This window comes from Lithobates pipiens, unplaced genomic scaffold, assembly GCF_037356315.1.
Source record: "Lithobates pipiens isolate NorthernLeopardFrog02 unplaced genomic scaffold, aLitPip1_a1.2 Scaffold_18, whole genome shotgun sequence".
In the NCBI taxonomy this organism is placed as follows: domain Eukaryota; kingdom Metazoa; phylum Chordata; class Amphibia; order Anura; family Ranidae; genus Lithobates; species Lithobates pipiens.
Genome location: NW_027507758.1, coordinates 30,813,960 through 30,831,201, shown reverse-complemented (window position 1 = coordinate 30,831,201; position 17,242 = coordinate 30,813,960). Strand labels below are relative to the sequence as shown.

Genomic DNA, 17,242 nt, shown 5'->3' with positions numbered 1-17,242 from the left:
TTGGAGGGTGCAAAGTCTGGTGCAGCTCTGCATAGAAACCAATCAGCTTCCAGATTTTATTGTCAAAGCTTAACTGAAGAAGCTGAAGATAGAAGCTGATTGGCTACCATGCACAGCTGCACCAGATTCTGAGTGCTCCAGTTTTAGTAAATCAACCCCACGTGATTCCCTAGTAACAAAATTGCATTAACCAAAGATAGCGGGAGTTTTTAGGTGCCATATACAAAACAAATTAAACAAATATATATCAATTTTATAATATTACAATTTTTTTTTTTTTTACAGCATAAGTTTCATTATCTCTCCTCATTGGCAGCTGCATGTTTTTATTGACATGTTTCGCCAACTTTGGCTTCCTCAGGAGAAATATTACTGACAAAATATTCAATCCCAAGTGGTAGTTCCCAATCTGGAGGTTGCCTATACCCAGCTGCAATGTGTCACCCATTTAGTTTTGCAACAACCTCATTTTTGGTGGATGACACAGAGCAGATTGGCACCTCCTTGTTACAGCTCAACAATTGCCAGAACACTAGAGAAAATAGAAGGTTCTACTGAGGTCAGCTCTCTTATTTGACATTCTTGCCCGCTGTCTTACTTGCACCAGGTGCCCGAAACGAAAACTATTTACCATCAATTAGAAATTTTGCTTTGTCGTCCAAAGGAAGAAAGAAGGTGGTAGGGCAAGGGGGAGACAGATGGAAGGTTTAGAGAGAAAGGACTGAAATAGAAAAGATGTTACCAAGATCCCCAGGTTGCACTAGACTCTCTCCAGGTAGTGCAGCCAAGGCTTCCAGGTCCCATCAAACTTCGACTGGGTATTGTTGAAGGTACATGACAGGTTTATCGTTAATCATTATCCAGTTTAGTTTTTGTGTAACGTATTTAAAGCAATGGCAATTCTAGCTACCAGGATGATGAAAGATATACGTTTTTTTTTTCCGATGTTTATTAAGAGCCTCAATGTCTGGGCTGCATATTTTGTCAGCAAAACTTCTCCTGAGGAAGCCAAAGTTGGTTAAACATGTTGAGAAAACCATATGTAGCTGCCAATGAAGAGAAAATGCACTTTATGCTGTAAAAAATTGGGAAATTATGTGAATACCGTAATAAAATTGTATATTTTTTTGTTTTGTGTATTGCACCTAAAAAGTCCTGCTTACTTTGGTCGATACAGTGTTATAGATTTGGAATGTGGTGCCAGTGATATCTTCATCCAAGCCCACCAGATATGTTTCCCTAGTAAGAAAAGTAGTTCCCAGACAATGAGCATGTTGCAGTGTCACCAATACCGGACCACAAAGAGGCCACCTCCACCATGTTAAGACAACGAGTACACTTAACTGCATCTTTATTGTTACAGGGGAGATCAATGCCATTCAGATTTTTTGGGTAAGCGGTGAAGGACAGGTCCATGGCCAGTGCAGGTTACTGCATTTTGAAAAACACGGAACAATTTTTTTTTAGGATGGCATCCATTTTTTAATATACCTGGTAATAAATTAGGAAGTGCCATTTCATAAAGACATTTGAATATGAAGTTTAAAGAATAACTACATCCAAGAACAAAAATGTTGCAGCCTACTAGTTCTTAGATGCGGTGGTTGCATTGGTTTTCATCTTTCAGGCTAAAAAAAGGTTTTCAGCAAGTACAAAAAATAATTACTGATCATGCCAGAAATGCAGAGTGTTCATCACTCCCCAGGAGTCGAACTGGAAAAATATTACATGTTCTTTCTGTAAACGATTTATCTCCTATTCCTCCATGTAATGGAGAAGGATAAAAGATAGACACGTTTGAAGTTCAGCCTGGCTGATAACATTGGCTTCCTCCATAGAAACTGTGGAGGACTGAGCAACAGAAGTCATCTTTCATACAGAATAAAAGCAGAAAAGAACCAACAACACGGGCTCAAACAACATGTCCATGTAGTTGGGTCATTTGTGTCCACCTTGTTGGTTCTTTTTTGGTTATATCTTGAGTTGCATACCACATGGACCACAACCCACTTGAACGTGAGGCCTTGAGTAAGCTTCTATTAAGGAGAAGTCTTCTTTCATACAGGCGGTGCGTTTACCATCTCTTTTGAAAAGCGTTCTACAGTGGATCGCGTTTCAGAAATGGCCGAGTGGTGGTTTGCAGGTGTTCAGAAGGTGATACTGCTGCCTCCTAAAAGCCTGTTTTTTTTTTGTTTTGTTTTTTTTACAATCCCCATGGAGATACTGAGATTTACAGTGGGGATTTTACATTGAAATCCTACGACTAGGCATTGCGGCTTGGTCTCCTTGATATCAATTGGCACATGTTTGTCGAGCAGAATACCTGTGAAACATGGCATGGCGCGTTAGAATGGCCATACTGCGAAGCATCAGAGCCACACAACATTACAGGAGAAGTACAGTTCCTTCTGTACTCCTGTGACCAGTTTTCAGCAGACAGCGGGCTGAAGCCTGCTGCTCCCGTCCCCTCCACAGCCCAACGGTCCAGTGAGAGTGTGTGTGGGGGGGAGGGATTGGCAGAGCAGAGAGCCGGTGACTGACACTCACCAGCTCTCTGCATAGGGAGCTCTGAGAAAAAAGCGATCAGCGGTGATTGATCCCTTGGTTTTCAGTTTTAGAGCTGGTAGGGGAGCGGTGCTGCATCCACCTTGGTAAGTATGATCCCAAGAAAAAAAAAAAAAAAAACATTTCCATACTTCTCTTTTAATAGACTGAAAGTGCCCACCATGTTCACTTGTAGATAGGGAGTTGGGGGATCAGCAGGTGAAAATAAAAGAAAGAAAGCCTGAAAAAAAAAGAAAATAAATGCAGCCACCACATCTAAGGGCTGGTATGCTAGAACATATTAAATTGTCGTTTTTGGGTTTAGATATGCTTCAACAGGACAATCGTCTGGAGCATGGAGCCATTTTCAGTCCTGGACAAATAAAAAATAAAATAAAAATCTCTAGAATTGGGATGTTTTTATTTTGGGCTCCAGTTTAAGAATTGGCCATTAGTCAGTAGATCTTATCAGGTGAGCACAGCAAACTGCTTTGTAAAAACACAGCTGCGGTGAACGTGCGCCCAAAAGGTGTGTTAGGATCGGATGTGATTGTGCTGAATTTTAAAGGACATTTCATTGCTACAATGGAATATCCATGATGTCACAAAAGTATAAATGGTACTTTTATCTTCCCTTTAACTTTGTTCCTATATAAAGTATATAACAGTTTGATACAGTCACACGGTTTCTTCATCTATGGTCCTTTTCTTTGTAGTAAGAATACAATTTTCAGTCTGTGTTATCTGTTCAATGTATTATACAATAGGGAGGATTGGTAACAATTATCAGGAAGCCTGCAGTATGGATCAATTGTTAAATGGGAATGGAACACTCTTTAGGTCATGTAACAAAGGGAAGGCTAAATGCAGTGCCTATGTTCAAAGTGTAGTCATCCACAGCAGATAGGTTAAAGAGCAGCCATTACCGAAGCTCAAATTCAGCCCCAACTTTCATTTTGGACAGAGTGATGTAGGGCTAGAATTCCCATTTTTCGATCAGTTAGGGGTGTATTTAAAAAATAAAAATAAAAAAAAATCTGTATAACTGTTCGTCCTTCGATACTGCATGTTCTATGCAAATAGGGCAAAACTGAATGTTCTCAGGCTATACTCTCTACAGAGTGAATGGGGACAATACCACATTATGGTCACTAGATGGAGCTGAGGAACATACTTATTCCCGTCATAATAAGTGCCATCTAGTGGCCATAATGTAGTATTTTCAAAAATGTCCGATGTGTCTGCCATAATGTTGCAGTCACGATAAAAATCGTTGATCACCACCATTACTATTAACAAAAAAAAATTAATAAAATGAATAAAAATGCCATAAAACTATCCCCTACTTTGTAGACGCTATAAAACTTTTGCGCAAACCAATCAAACGCTTTTTTTTTTTACCAAAAATATGTAGAAGAATACGTATCGGTCTAAACTGAGCAAAAACTTTTTTATATATATTTTTGGAGGATATTTATTATAGAAAAATTTAAAAAAATAATGAGTTTTTTCAAAACTGTCGCTCTTTTTTTGTTTATAGCGCAAAAAAATAAAAACCGCAGAGGTGATCAAATACCACCAAAAGAAAGCTTTATTTGTGGGAAAAGAAGGACGTCAATTTTGTTTGGGAGCCACACCGCACGACCGCGCAATTGTCAGTTAAAGCGACGCAGTGCTGAATTGCAAAAAGTGCTCTGGTCAGGAAGGAGGTAAATTCTTCCGGGGCTGAAGTGGTTAAAGTGGAACTAAACGCTCCTATCTTTTTCAGCAATGGAAGTTCCCATCTTAGCTTCAGTTTGATCTGCAACTGCCATGGTGCTGCACAGGTGATCAGTTATGACACCAACTATTTGATGGTTTGACAGTTTGGTTGAGGACACAAGCAAATGTGACAGTTAGCATTCCCAGCATTCCAGGAAAGCAACTTTTATTTTAACTGGTTAAATTGATAGGTTTAGTGCCACTTTAATAGCATTTAGGCTCGGTTCACATTGCCGCGACTTGGGATCCAACTTGTGATACCCCATGTCGCGTGACATGTGAAATCCTATGTTAGTCAATGGGAGCTGTCTTAAAAGGGGTTGTAAAGGCTCATGTTTTCTCACCTTAATCGATCCTATGCATTAAGGTGAAAAAACAACTTGCAGTCACCTGCCCTCCAGCCCCCCCCCCCCCATTTTACTTACCCGAGCCCTGAATTTCCGTTGGCGCGTCCCCGCCGTCCCTCTCTTCAGGGGTTCCCGGCTCTCGATTGGATAGATTGATAGCAGTGCAGCCATTGGATCCCGCTGCTATCAATCAAATGCAATGACACGGGCGCCAGGGCCGAGTCCTGCATTCGTCCTCTATGGACGCCGAATGCTGGACTCGGGAGCGCGCCTGCAAGGTAACCCCCTCAGGAGAGCGCTTCTCCAAGGAAATTATCTAATTCGGGGAGGAGCCGCAAGAGCCGCTGAGGAACCCAGGAAATGGATGTTCGGGGCTACTCTGTGCAAAACGAGCTGCACAGTGGAGGCAAGTGTGACATGTTTGTTATTTAAAAAAAATAAACCTTTAGTATCACTTTAATTAGCACTACTGAAGTCGCTACTGGTTCCTGTACTACTTCAAGGCGACTTCTATCTGACTTTAATGGAAGTCGCCTCCAAGTCAGATCCTAAACTTAGCGAATGTGATTTGGACCTGACATTACAGGAATATTACCCAGGCATCCCCTGAAGTCACACTCAAGTCATCTGGAAAAGTGGCACTGTAAGTAGCGCGACTTTCAGGCTGCGGCAGTGTGAACCGAGCCTTAAAATGGGATAGGGGTTCTAACCCTTCCTCACTTGGTCCAAATGGGAAGAAAACATTTTGGCTGGCCTTAAGCTCTTATACTTTTGCTGTGGGTTACTGCATTTTGCATTACTGGATAAGCTTGTAAATCCCTTGACCGGACCACCTGTCACTGTATGCAAACCCTGGTATATTTCCCCTTTAAATGCCCTGTTCAATGGCGGCAGGACTTGCAGCTTGCATGTTAGGGAAAACAGCACAGTCTGGGGGTAAGCTTAGTGAGGTATTAGTGATGGAAGCCAAGAACAGCTAGCTGAACTGTTTGAATGTCTTACACACAGAGCGGCGGTAGAGGGCCTTCATTTTGTCTTTATCCTTCGGTCTGTTCCTCATAAAAGGCAGTCTTTTCAGGGCTTATGTCACAGCATGGGAAGAAAGAAAAATATCAAAAAAAAAAAAAAGAAACCAGAGGGGGAAAAAAATAACAGAAATGAGAAAAGGAAGAGGGAGGAGAAGAACACATGGAAGAAGTTAAATGCTGAAAACGAAAAGACAGAAATGAGCATGTACCAATCTCAATTTAGCATGCACTATTACACAAGACAGACCAACACCAGTGCATGATGGGCATGGCGGGTGACACAATTTCCCAGTTCTGAACACATCCTGTGAACGCTGGAAAAATGTTTCAATAAATAAAAACATTTTTTCCTAAAATTGTGTAAAATTCAAATGATTACATAGGCAAAATAAATGTTTTACAGATAGGGGAAGGGGGGGTGGGTTATGACCTCTGGTGTGTGTGATTTCAAAGTTTTGTTGTACCCATTGAGGAAACCATGTCTTGCTTTCTGTGTGGTCACTGTGACATGAAGGGAACAGAATCTCTCCAACTGGGTCACAGAGAGCAATTAAAACTACTTATTCATAGAGCAAAGAGGTGTAAGATCACCTGCCAAGTTTTTATTGCTCATGGATGAGTGGCGGTGAGACTCTGGACTCAAATCTTTAGCTCACAAAAAGAAGTCATTGGTTGAGCCCAATGGCTTGGATTCGGCAGCTCTCCACAAAATGGGAGACATCCCTAGAAATAAGTAGTACTTCATAATCCCATCGCACACGTTCCCGGAGAAAGCTCTAGAGCAGGGGTCTCAAACTGGTGGCCCTCCAGCTGTTGCGAAACTACAAGTCCCATGAGGTATGGCAAGGCTGATAGTTACAAGCATAACTCCCACAGGCAGAGGCATGATGGGACTTGTAGTTTTGCAACAGGTGGAGGGCCACCAGTTTGAGACCCCTGCTCTAGAGTTTTGGGTACTGCAGCAACCACCAGCTGGAGACTGGATCAGAAAGCCACAATGATGATATTTTCCAACACACCATGGATCAAGTAGAGTCCAAACTGTTTTTATTAAAGCATGAACACATCACAAAACAAAAAGGTAGTGCAACGTTTGAGTCACACAGGACTTTAATAACTTTGTCAGGTCATTACATGCCTGACGAAGGGGTTCTGCGTGACTCTGAAAAGTTGCACTACCTTTTTTGAGATGTAATCATGCTTTAATAAAAACTGTTCGGACTCTACTTGATGATCCATGATGTGTTGGCAAATATCTTCATTCTCCCCAGAAATAAAGGTCACAATTGAGAAATATATGTATAAATAGGAGTCAAAAAGACCACCAAATGATTATCTCAAGAGTCAAAAGTCATTTAGTAATAATAAATAAATAGGCAGCCAATGCATTTTGGGGGCCCAAATTCCCCATTCACAGGTATTGTAGCAAATGTATCTATTGGACTCAAAACCAAACTTCTGGATAAAATGCTTGGACAGGAGCAATAATTAAATGATTCTGCCTGCATTAGTGGGCAAGTGGACGCTGATGCAGTCATAATCACCTCAATTATTGCTCCTGTCCAAGAATTTTAACTTAGAACTTTGTTTTCAGTCCAATAGATACTTTTGCTACATTGCTTAAGCCCTGATGAAGGAGGGCTTTCATTGGTGCCTTCTTGCTTAACTGTTATTACATGTATTAATAAAGGATTTGGACCCTTAAAGAGAAGTTCCTTTTTTTTTCAAAATCATACTTGCCTAGGTAGATGCTGCATCTATCCCCTGCTGGCTCTAAGACTGAGAACCGAGCAATCAAAGACCGCTGATCGCTCGGTTCTCACAGCTCGGTGAGCAGAGAGCTGGTGACTGTCAGTCACTGCTGTTTGCTCTGCTTCCCCCTCCCCCCCTCGCACTCACTGGAGTGCTGAGCTGTGGAAGGGGCGGGAGCGGCTGGCTGAGAGGCTGAGCCAGGTGTGGTTTAGAGTTGCGGGTGGATCCCGACTTTGTCGAGATCTTGCCCCAGCCTTGCTCTGTAACGTCAGGTCTGTGGCTTTGTGACATCAACCAACAGCAGGCTTCAGCAGCTGTCAGCTGAAAATGGGTCACAGAAGTGCAGAACGAACTGCACTCCTGTGATCCATAGGAGAAGTACAGCCAAACAAGCTTTGGCTGTACTACTTCTTTAAGGCGATTATTTGATGTTCCTTTTGGCTCATTTATACATAGATTTCTCAATTTTGGTGACTCCTATTTCTTGGAAGGTTCCCATTTTTTGGAGAGCTGCTGACTCCAAGCCATTAGTCTCAACCAATGACTTATTTGTTTTACAGGTTAAAGATCCGAGTCCAGAGCCTCCCCATGAGCAATTAAAACTTGGTGGTCCTTTTGGCTTATTTATTTGAAATCTCCACCGTATGTCACCAGCAACAGAAGCACATGTGTGACATGACCCTAAATGATTATGAAGCTGGTTTACATTGAAATGCTACAAAACAACCCGTGTATGTTGGAATGCCTTGTTTTAATGTCTTGGTATTCTTGTTTGCTGTGTAGGCCTCAAAAACAAAAAGAATCAATTAGAAAGTCTGTATTCTCTTAATAAATGTTATAAGAAGTCAGGCCTGAGAATCTAAGGGATACATTCACAGTGAGATGTGGAAACGGGATCTCGCTTTCTGATTGGTGAATGAAGAACAGATGGAGGCCAGACCAAGACTGATCACACACAAAGAAGGAAAGAGTGCAGGAAAGGACAGATGTGAAAATCTGAAGCATCTGGACCTCCTAGAACCATCTCAAAGAATGAAGATAATGGAAACAATACAAATGATGAGTAACCGAACTTCCTATCAATCATAATGAATGTGTTCATAAGTATTCAAGGGATCCAAGTCCACCCAAAACATATTCTCCTTTGGGAGGTGGCAATGAGGCCTTTAAACCTGAATTTGCAGACAAGCTCACTTGCTGTGGTTAGCATAGGTGGGGTCTCCCACTCGTTCTCAGCCTTAGCTCAGCTATTACAAAGTAATACAGCAGAAGCAGTGAGACCACATGTCTTGGACTGAGAGCTAAGAACAATGGAAAGAGATCTCACCACCAAAAGCCCTTGTAAAATACAGAAGGTGGGTCAGCCTGCAAGCATTCGCCCATAATGGCAATATCGGTTGGGTAGATTGATCCTTCATAAGTTGGTAGTACTGAGGCAGTTCAAAGAGTAGTAGTGATGTTTAAATAACTGGAGAACAATCAGTTTAATACAGTCACATCAGCTAAGGGATGCTTTCTGATTGGGTAATGATCTTTTTTAATCTCAATGATTTTTTATTAAAGTTTTTATAGAATAATAACAAAGATCTCGACTTTACATTGAGCATTACACAGTACTTCATATAACAACTTGTACTAGGAGTCCACTTCTCCTGTTTTCAAAACCAATAATCTGATCTTTTGACATTTCAATGGCTCTGTGCATTGCCTTATTGAATTAAGTCACAAAGGTTCATGTCCCATGCTTCTAAGGCAGCTTTTCTCAACCTTTATATCATGGCGAAACCCTTGAAAGAACTTTCTGGGCTCAGGGAACCCAGGTAATAATTACTATAGCTACAACTCACAGTACATTGATGTCATGGTCACTGGGAAGAATACAGAAAGTTCCTTATATCTGTGGCCATTGGGAGTATCTCACCCTTTGAGATAGCTATACAAATAACTGTCGCCGGTGGTTACTCATCTGAGAGGCAGAAGTTGCTTATCACTCAAGGAGCCCCAGGGTTCCACAGAACTCTGGTTGAGAAAGGGTGCTCCAAGACATAAAATAACCTTTTTAAAAGGATTGTACTGTTAACTTGAACATAGATTATAGCTACATTTAGAGAGCCCCAAAACAGACTTTGGACTCTCAAAGCTCCAAGGCCACTAAAGGACACAACATTTTTTTGTCTTCGCTCTAGTCCCAAAGTCACAATTTATTGAGTTTGAGGCCAGAATAAAAGCCAGCCAGCCCCATGTCCCCTACCAGCCCTATAATAGCTGTGAGGGCCCAAGGGGGCAGCGAATGGGAAAATGATCCTCAAGCATAGGTTTCCCACTTTCTTGAACATGGATAAGCTCTGCCAAGTATATTAAGTGACTGTATATACGTTTGTTTAGGCAGTTGTGAGTATCTATCCACTGGGAGCATAATTATGAAAACCACGCTTAAACAGCTGTTGCCCAATCATTTTATTGCCTCTCGCTAATATTTGAATGGTTCTGCTGGGGATCTTTTATTTTTGTTCTTCTCACCACTAGTGCATGTAACACTTCCATGCCATGACTAGCCTCCTAATTTCACTTTAGAGCAGACTATGAAAGAATTTAAAACCAAGATCACGTGTGGGACAGCTGATCAAAGAAGGCGCCAGGACACATGCTTTAGTTGCAAGAGCATGGGAGCAGGGGGACATCTGAAATGGAACTTCATTTGAGTGGGTTGTTACCAGGAACAAAAAGAATAAAATGGGGCAAAAAAAGTGCTCAAGGTTTTAATGTTACCAGAAACAACCAAAGAAACCAAATGTCCACAGACATCAGCAAAGTGACTAATAAAGGGGTAAGGAGGGAAATTTCCAGTTGATAACTTATTAGTCCATAACGAGGGACCAGAAAATGATGATAGATCTCTAGAGGTGAAAATTCCTTTTTATCCTCTTACTGGTTCAGATACAGTACAGGAGTATTTTTAAATGTGTTCCCATAAAGTTTCTAGCAGAGAAATGAAGAGTGCTACTGATGGGCTATGGTTGTCTACCACTGATCTTCTATGTAGAAAAGCCACTCACTGAACGCACAACATATACAAACAACTGGTAACAGAAACATTAGTTGAAAATGCAGTATGGGTAAATTGCAGACTTAACCACATAGAAGGATGAGATAACCTAACATTCAAAATGTGGAAAACGTTTTTTGGCATTACATTTTACAATTTAAAATCCAGTAAAGAGAAAAAAAATAAAAAAAAATAAAGCATCAGCTATAGAAGTGTAATACAATTGTATATTTGCACTCACACAAAACTATCATTTTGCCTGAACGAGCAACACATTTCACAGTCATATTTTAATATGCAACAAATTCAGAAGTTATTTCAGTGGGTTCTAATACAGTGTTCCAAGATAGCCAAAATCTGAGCAGAAGTAAATCAACAGGAAAGATCAGTCAGTATAAGACAAAGCATGCTTGCATTCTTTAAAGTCGTCTCATTTCTTCTTTTCTTAATTTGTGTTCTGTCCCCCCAGGGGTACAAAGTTGTTTTTTGTTCCATCTTCCTACATGATGTGGAAGGCTAGCTACCTGGTCAGACAGGATCCGCCCCTTACCCCAAGACCTGCTGCCAATGCAGCTAGCAAGGAGACAAGCTGCAGCGATAGCCGGTGCTAGTTGCGTCATTGGACAGGATTGGGAAGCTTCCTGTCCGACCACATAGCTAACTATCCACATCATGTAAGAAGATGGGACAAAGATTTACATGTACTTTGTTCCCTGGAAAAAAAAACAAAAAAAAACACAATTTCTTTAAAGCAACTTTATTGGCAAATAAAAAAAGTGTTCCCTGAGAAATAAAAAGGACTAATACTTAATTGTCTCACTGCCAATGTCTTCAGCATGTACATGGGGGTGTACTAGATGCCTGGTTCCACTTACCAGACACTATGTTGCTGCTGTGTCTTGTAGAAGCTGTCTGGTGTAACCACAGTGCACAGGGGATAAGGGGCTTGACACGCCCAGAAGTGGGTGAAATACTGACAATTCTTCAGCTGGCATAGCTCTTCAAGTGAGCAAAGATCAGAGGCACAGGCAACAGGAGAGGTATTAGTCCTTTTCTTTTATAAGTGGCAATTGAGTCACTTTAAAATTAAACCAAAATGTTTTCCTTTCTGGATGGATTGGTAAAGGGTTGGAACCTATGTTAAGGGTTTCACTGCTTGTAGGTGGGGTGCAGCAGTAATAACACTCTCAGTCCAAGTGCAAAGTAAAACAAACTTGTATTGAAGTAATGCAAAGACAGTTCACAATAAACCTAGTGGGAAGACAGCACAAGCGGGAACACTCATGGGTCCCAACTGCGCGTAGAGAGGAGGTTTCAGCCAAGTTGACAGGAGGGGAAAAATGTGGCTTCGCCAACGAGGTACCTGTCCCTACTCTATCCACTTGCAAAATGCATGCCAAGCCTGGGAGCCAGGGCCTAAAATAGGATCTACCTGATCCAAGATGGCTGCTAGAGTCACATGGGGTGGAAGCATCCAATCAGATAGCTTCCCCAGTGACCTAGGAAACCATAGGAGAACCATGTTCCTCTTGACTTTCTCTCCAACTGTAATGCCACTGTGGACGGGAAGGACCTACAGTGAAGAAAGTAGACTAACTGCATACATGCATTTTTTCTGTTCTCCGTCAAGGAGGATTTCCCCTTACTTTCTGTACAAGGTCACAAAAACTGGAAGTTATAGGAAATCTCCAACAGGGACAGAGAAAGCAAAACAAAACTATAACGGGGTTTAAAGCCAGGTTGTAACAGTTGTTTATATCCTTGTGAGAGATGGATACCCCTCAATTACAATGACACTGGTCACAGGAATTGAGACACAAAAAAAAAATCTCCCATTAGGGCCCAGACAGCAGTGAGAACAATATTGAGATTGGAACTGTTCCCCACTCTAGCCAAAACTTAAGAAACTTTGGCTGGAGTCGCATATTACTTTAAACAAATACAGGAACATACGTTTGGTGTGGACGGGGGTCAATATAAATCCATTATAATGGCTACCCATACTCTACCCTGTCTTTGGACATGTGAAGGAAGTTAAAAATTATAGAGTGGAAGCAAGCTAGTTCCATATAAGAAAATCAGCCTCCAAGCTGAACTAGATAACCTGTCAATGTTCACAGAAATTAAGAATACCCTACCATGTAAGAGTCTGGTTGAAAAAAAAGGCACCCCCCCCCCCATAAGTAAAGCAAATTGCAAGGCTTTCCGACTTCCTGTCCAATCTGACATTATATCTCAAGGAAGCAGCCATTGTCGCACGAAAAGCCAAGCCATTGTTTTAACTTAAAAAAAAGAAGCGCCATTGGGCACAAAAGTTCACCATTTTCACAGTAACTATGGCAAATTTATATAATTCTCATGGTCACAGGATGAGAAAGTGGCCATTTTCAACAGCATGCAAGCAGGCGGCACGCCTAACACCCAAGGGCCTCATCATTAACAATGCATAATAAGTTATAGGAACGTTCAGAATGGAAGTGTTTTCCCTAAGGCAAACAAATCGGCAGTAACATTATACATAATGATATAAAAATATGGCTCTGCTAAAAAAAATCTCTATAAAACGGATACCTATTTAAAAAAACGAGCCCTTGCAGTAACTAAACATAAAAAAAAAAAAATTGAACGTTTCTATGAACTATAGTACAATACTAATCATTGTACAATAAAAAGGCAAGAAAATAAAAGTCGTTAAATATACTCACTGCTGCTTTTCTTGGCCCCAAGTGGATGGCCGTCCTCAAGTGAATTGGAACCTATGGATGAGCTGTCTTGGCTGTCCTGGGGAGGCAACTGCAGAAACCCCTCGCTGGACTCCGATCGGGAAGGTGGAAGTGTAAGAGATCTCAGGCGGTCACGGTTGACATCTTTCTTGGACTTGATCAGCTTTCTCATCTTTAAAGTTATCCAGTTTCCTCTCCTTGAAGGTACAGAATTGGACTATTTACATATGTAACATAGTAATGATCTTTACAAAGTGTTTGTCCTAATATAGCCATTGGGCACATTCCTTACAGCAGACATAAAGGGGTTGTAAACTCTCAAGGTTTTTCCCCTTCATGCATTCCATGCATGAAGGTGAAAAACATTCTGTAATGCAGCACCTCCCCAGAGCCCCCCATTTACTTACCTGAACCTGGTCTTTCCAGCGACGGGGACGAGCACACCAGATCCAGCCGGTGTCTTGGGTCCTACATTGGCTAGATTCAATCAAATCCAATGACGTGGGAGACGGGGCAAGGCTGAGTCCTGCTGTCAGTGTCAATATGCACAGCAGCAGGACACAAGAGCCAGCCCCCCCCATTTGCCCCGAGGGAGAGTGGATCGGCAACGGGGGGACTTGAGATGGAGGAGCCAGGAGCGCTGCTGAGGGACCTCAGAAGAGGAGGATCAGGGCCACTCTGTGCACAACCAACTGCACAGAGGAGGTAAGTATGACAGGTTTTTTTTTGTTTTTTTTAAACGAACCTTTAGATATCCTTTAAGCCTCGTACATACCACAAAACTGACAGTGAAGGTCAGAGCCGCTGCACTAAAAATCCAACGTTAATGGGGTGATCTCCCCTACTGTTCTATTGTGTTCTGACGGGGGGTGGGGACTTCATTCGCCATTGGTTGAGATCGCTGATCGGGAGCCGGTCAGCAGACCTTTTTTGATCACAAGCCTTCAACAGAGGGTCGGACCGGTTACCATACACATGGATCGAATGTCTGACTTTTTTTTTATTGAACCAGCCAATGTCTACTAGGCTTTACAGCAAGGGTCTCCAAACTTTCTAAACAAAGGGCCGGTTCGATGTCTTTCAGACTTTAGAGGGACCAAACCAGGGCTAGTGGAAGTAGAAAATGGAGTCAACTAAGCCCTATCTTTGGTTCAGTGGGAGGAATAATGGCCCATCTTTGGTAATTATGGAAGGAATTATGTCCCATTGCTGGTTTTAATGGAAGGAACTGTGCTCCATCATTAGTGTCAATGGAAGGAATTATGCTCTAACCTTAGTGTCAGTGGGAGGAATTGTGCCCCATTGTTGGTGTCAGTGGGAAGAATCGTGTCCTTTTTATGGTGTCAGTAGAAGGAATTATGCCCCATTGTTGGTGTCAGTGGGAAGAGTTGTGCTCTTTTTATAGTGTCAGTGGAAGGAATTATGCCCATTGTTGGTGTCAGTGGATGGAAAAGTTCCCCCAAGGGCCACATAAAGGCAAGCAAAGGGCCTCATCTGGCCCCCGGACCGCAGTTTGGAGACCACTGCTTGACCGTATTCTCTAAATCTGCTTCTCTCAACCTTTTTAAATTGGAGGAACACTTGAAGTAACTTTCAAAGAACCCTTGCTAATAATTACTATAGCTACAGCTCACAGTACATTAATGTGATGGCCAGTGGAAAGAATGTTCCTAATATTTGTGGTCAGTGGGAATCTCCTTCTTAGACCCCTTTCACACTGGGGCGTTTTTCAGGCGTTTTTCATGCTCTTTAGCGTTAAAAAAAGCGCCTGAAAGAAGCTGCAACTGCAATCCCAATGTAAAAGCCAGAGTGCTTTCACACTGAGGCACTGCGCTGGCAGAGCGTAAAAAAAAGTCCTGCAAGAAGCTTCTTTGCAGCGCTTTTGGAGCGGTGAATACAACGCTCCTAACATGCCCCTTCCCATTGAAATCAATGGGAAGTGCTTGTAAAACGCCCGAAAAACGCCTGAAAAACGCTACTGGCAGCAGCGTTTTGTGGGCACTTTTAACCCTTTATTTGGCCACTAGCAGGGGTTAAAAGCGCCCCATTAACGCTCGAAAAACGCTGGTAAAGCGCTGCTAGTTTAAGCGGCGCTTTACGAGCGTTTTTCGGGCGCTGACATTTCACATTGGGACTGCAGATGAGGCTTCTTTCAAGCGCTTTACAGGCGCTTTTTTTTAACGCTAAAGCGCTTGAAAAACGTCTGAAAAACGCCCCAGTGTGAAAGGGGTCTTACAGATAGCTAAAACAATCATTAGTAGAAGGGACATATCTGAAAGGCAGACATTGCTCCTAGCAACCTCTGGAGGAACCCTGGTTGGGAGAGGCGGCTCCAAAGATAACAACCCCCCCCCCCCCCCCCCCACCTGCATTTACCAACTGTTCCACCTTAGTATACTTACATGTTTAAAAGAAAAGTGCAATTCCTTCCCTCCCAAGTACATAACCAAATGTGAAGCAAATGACTTCAGCCAAGGGAGGACACGGCTTGCCTGTTTTTCAGGCAAAACACCTGACTGGGCAACTTTGCTTAAAAGGAAGTTCCCTAAGCCTCTGACTTCGATACCTAATCGTTGTCTATGCATCTGATCACGTGTCTTCTGCTAGAAACACCCTGGATCCCACAGCAGTGTTTTTCTTTTTTCAGAGCAGGTAGCAATTTTAAATGGTATTTTACTATATATGAGTATACTAGTAACCAAACCAGTGTATTCATACTGTATATATATATATATATATATATATATATATATATATATATATATATATATTTATTTATATATTTACAACCAGTGTTCTGCAGTTTACCTTCTTGGAGGTGATGGTTCATAGAACTTGTACTGATCCATGATCTTTTCTTCCAGTTTTTCTTTTTGTCTCCGGAGCTCATTTAACCTGTCCCTATAAAACAGAAGCGTGGGTAGCTTAGTAAATACCACCACAAAAATAAGAATTTTTGCCCTCTGAAAGCTACATATTGATGGATGTTTTGGTGATCAGCGGGAATAGCCTGACATACATCAGAAAAACATGTAAAGCATTTAGTATACATTCAGCATTGGGTGCCCAGGGCATTTGATACTACCTGAAAATTAGCTGATCATGATTACATTGTGTATAAAGGAAGGCTTTTCTCCTGCACACACTCATTCAATTTGTGAATTGGCTCCAGAAATGCGACAACTTGTTTTTCTACAGTCTATAGCAGTGGTCTCCAAACTGGGGGCCAGGTGCAGCCCTTAGCTTGCCTTTATCTGGCCCTTGGGGCATTTTCCCTCCGACTGATACTGACAGCAATGATGGGATACAATTTCTCCCACTAACACCAATGATGGGGCACTATTTCTCCCACTAACACCAATGATGGAGCACTATTCCTCCCACTGACACCAATGATGGGGCACTATTCCTCCCACTGACACCAATGATGGGGCACTATTCCTCCCACTGACACCAATGATGGAGCACTATTCCCCCCACTGACACCAATGATGGGGCACTATTCCTCCCACTGACATCAACAATGGGATACTATGTCTCCCACTGACACAGATGAGACACTATTTCTTCCAATACCAATGATGGGATACTATTCCTCCCACTGACACCAATGATGGGATACTATTTCTCCCACTGACACCAATGATGGGATACAATTTCTCCCACTAACACCAATGATGGGGCACTATTCCTCCCACTGACACAGATGAGACACTATTTCTTCCAATGCCAATGATGGGGCACTATTCCTCCCACTGACACGAATGATGGGGCACTATTCCTCCCACTGACACCAATGATGGGGCACTATTCCTCCCACTGACACCAATGATGGAGCACTATTCCTCCCACTGACACCAATGATGGAGCACTATTCCTCCCACTGCCACCAATGATGGGGCACTATTCCTCCCACTGACACCAATGATAGGGCACTATTCCTCCCACTGACATCAACAATGGGATACTATGTCTCCCACTGACACAGATGAGACACTATTTCTTCCAATACCAATGACGGGGCACTATTCCTCCCACTGA

The 17,242-nt window shown here is 42.2% G+C and overlaps 1 protein-coding gene across 8 annotated transcripts in view; it reads right to left on the bottom strand.

The window, feature by feature from the left end:
* The window catches only part of CCDC88A (coiled-coil and HOOK domain protein 88A), a 325,195-nt gene that overhangs the window by 56,001 nt on the left and 251,952 nt on the right, over positions 1 to 17,242 (bottom strand). For 5 of the 8 annotated variants that reach the window (XM_077485514.1, XM_077485517.1, XM_077485515.1 and 2 more), the window contains exons 24-26: positions 16,010 to 16,102; positions 13,184 to 13,398; positions 5,655 to 5,732 (exon numbers count right to left, since the gene is read on the bottom strand). In XM_077485514.1, coding sequence (XP_077341640.1) covers positions 5,655 to 5,732; positions 13,184 to 13,398; positions 16,010 to 16,102 — 386 coding nt within the window. The remainder of the gene's footprint in view (positions 1 to 5,654; positions 5,733 to 13,183; positions 13,399 to 16,009; positions 16,103 to 17,242) is intronic. The other 3 variants (XM_077485516.1, XM_077485518.1, XM_077485521.1) reach the window with 1 other exon arrangement.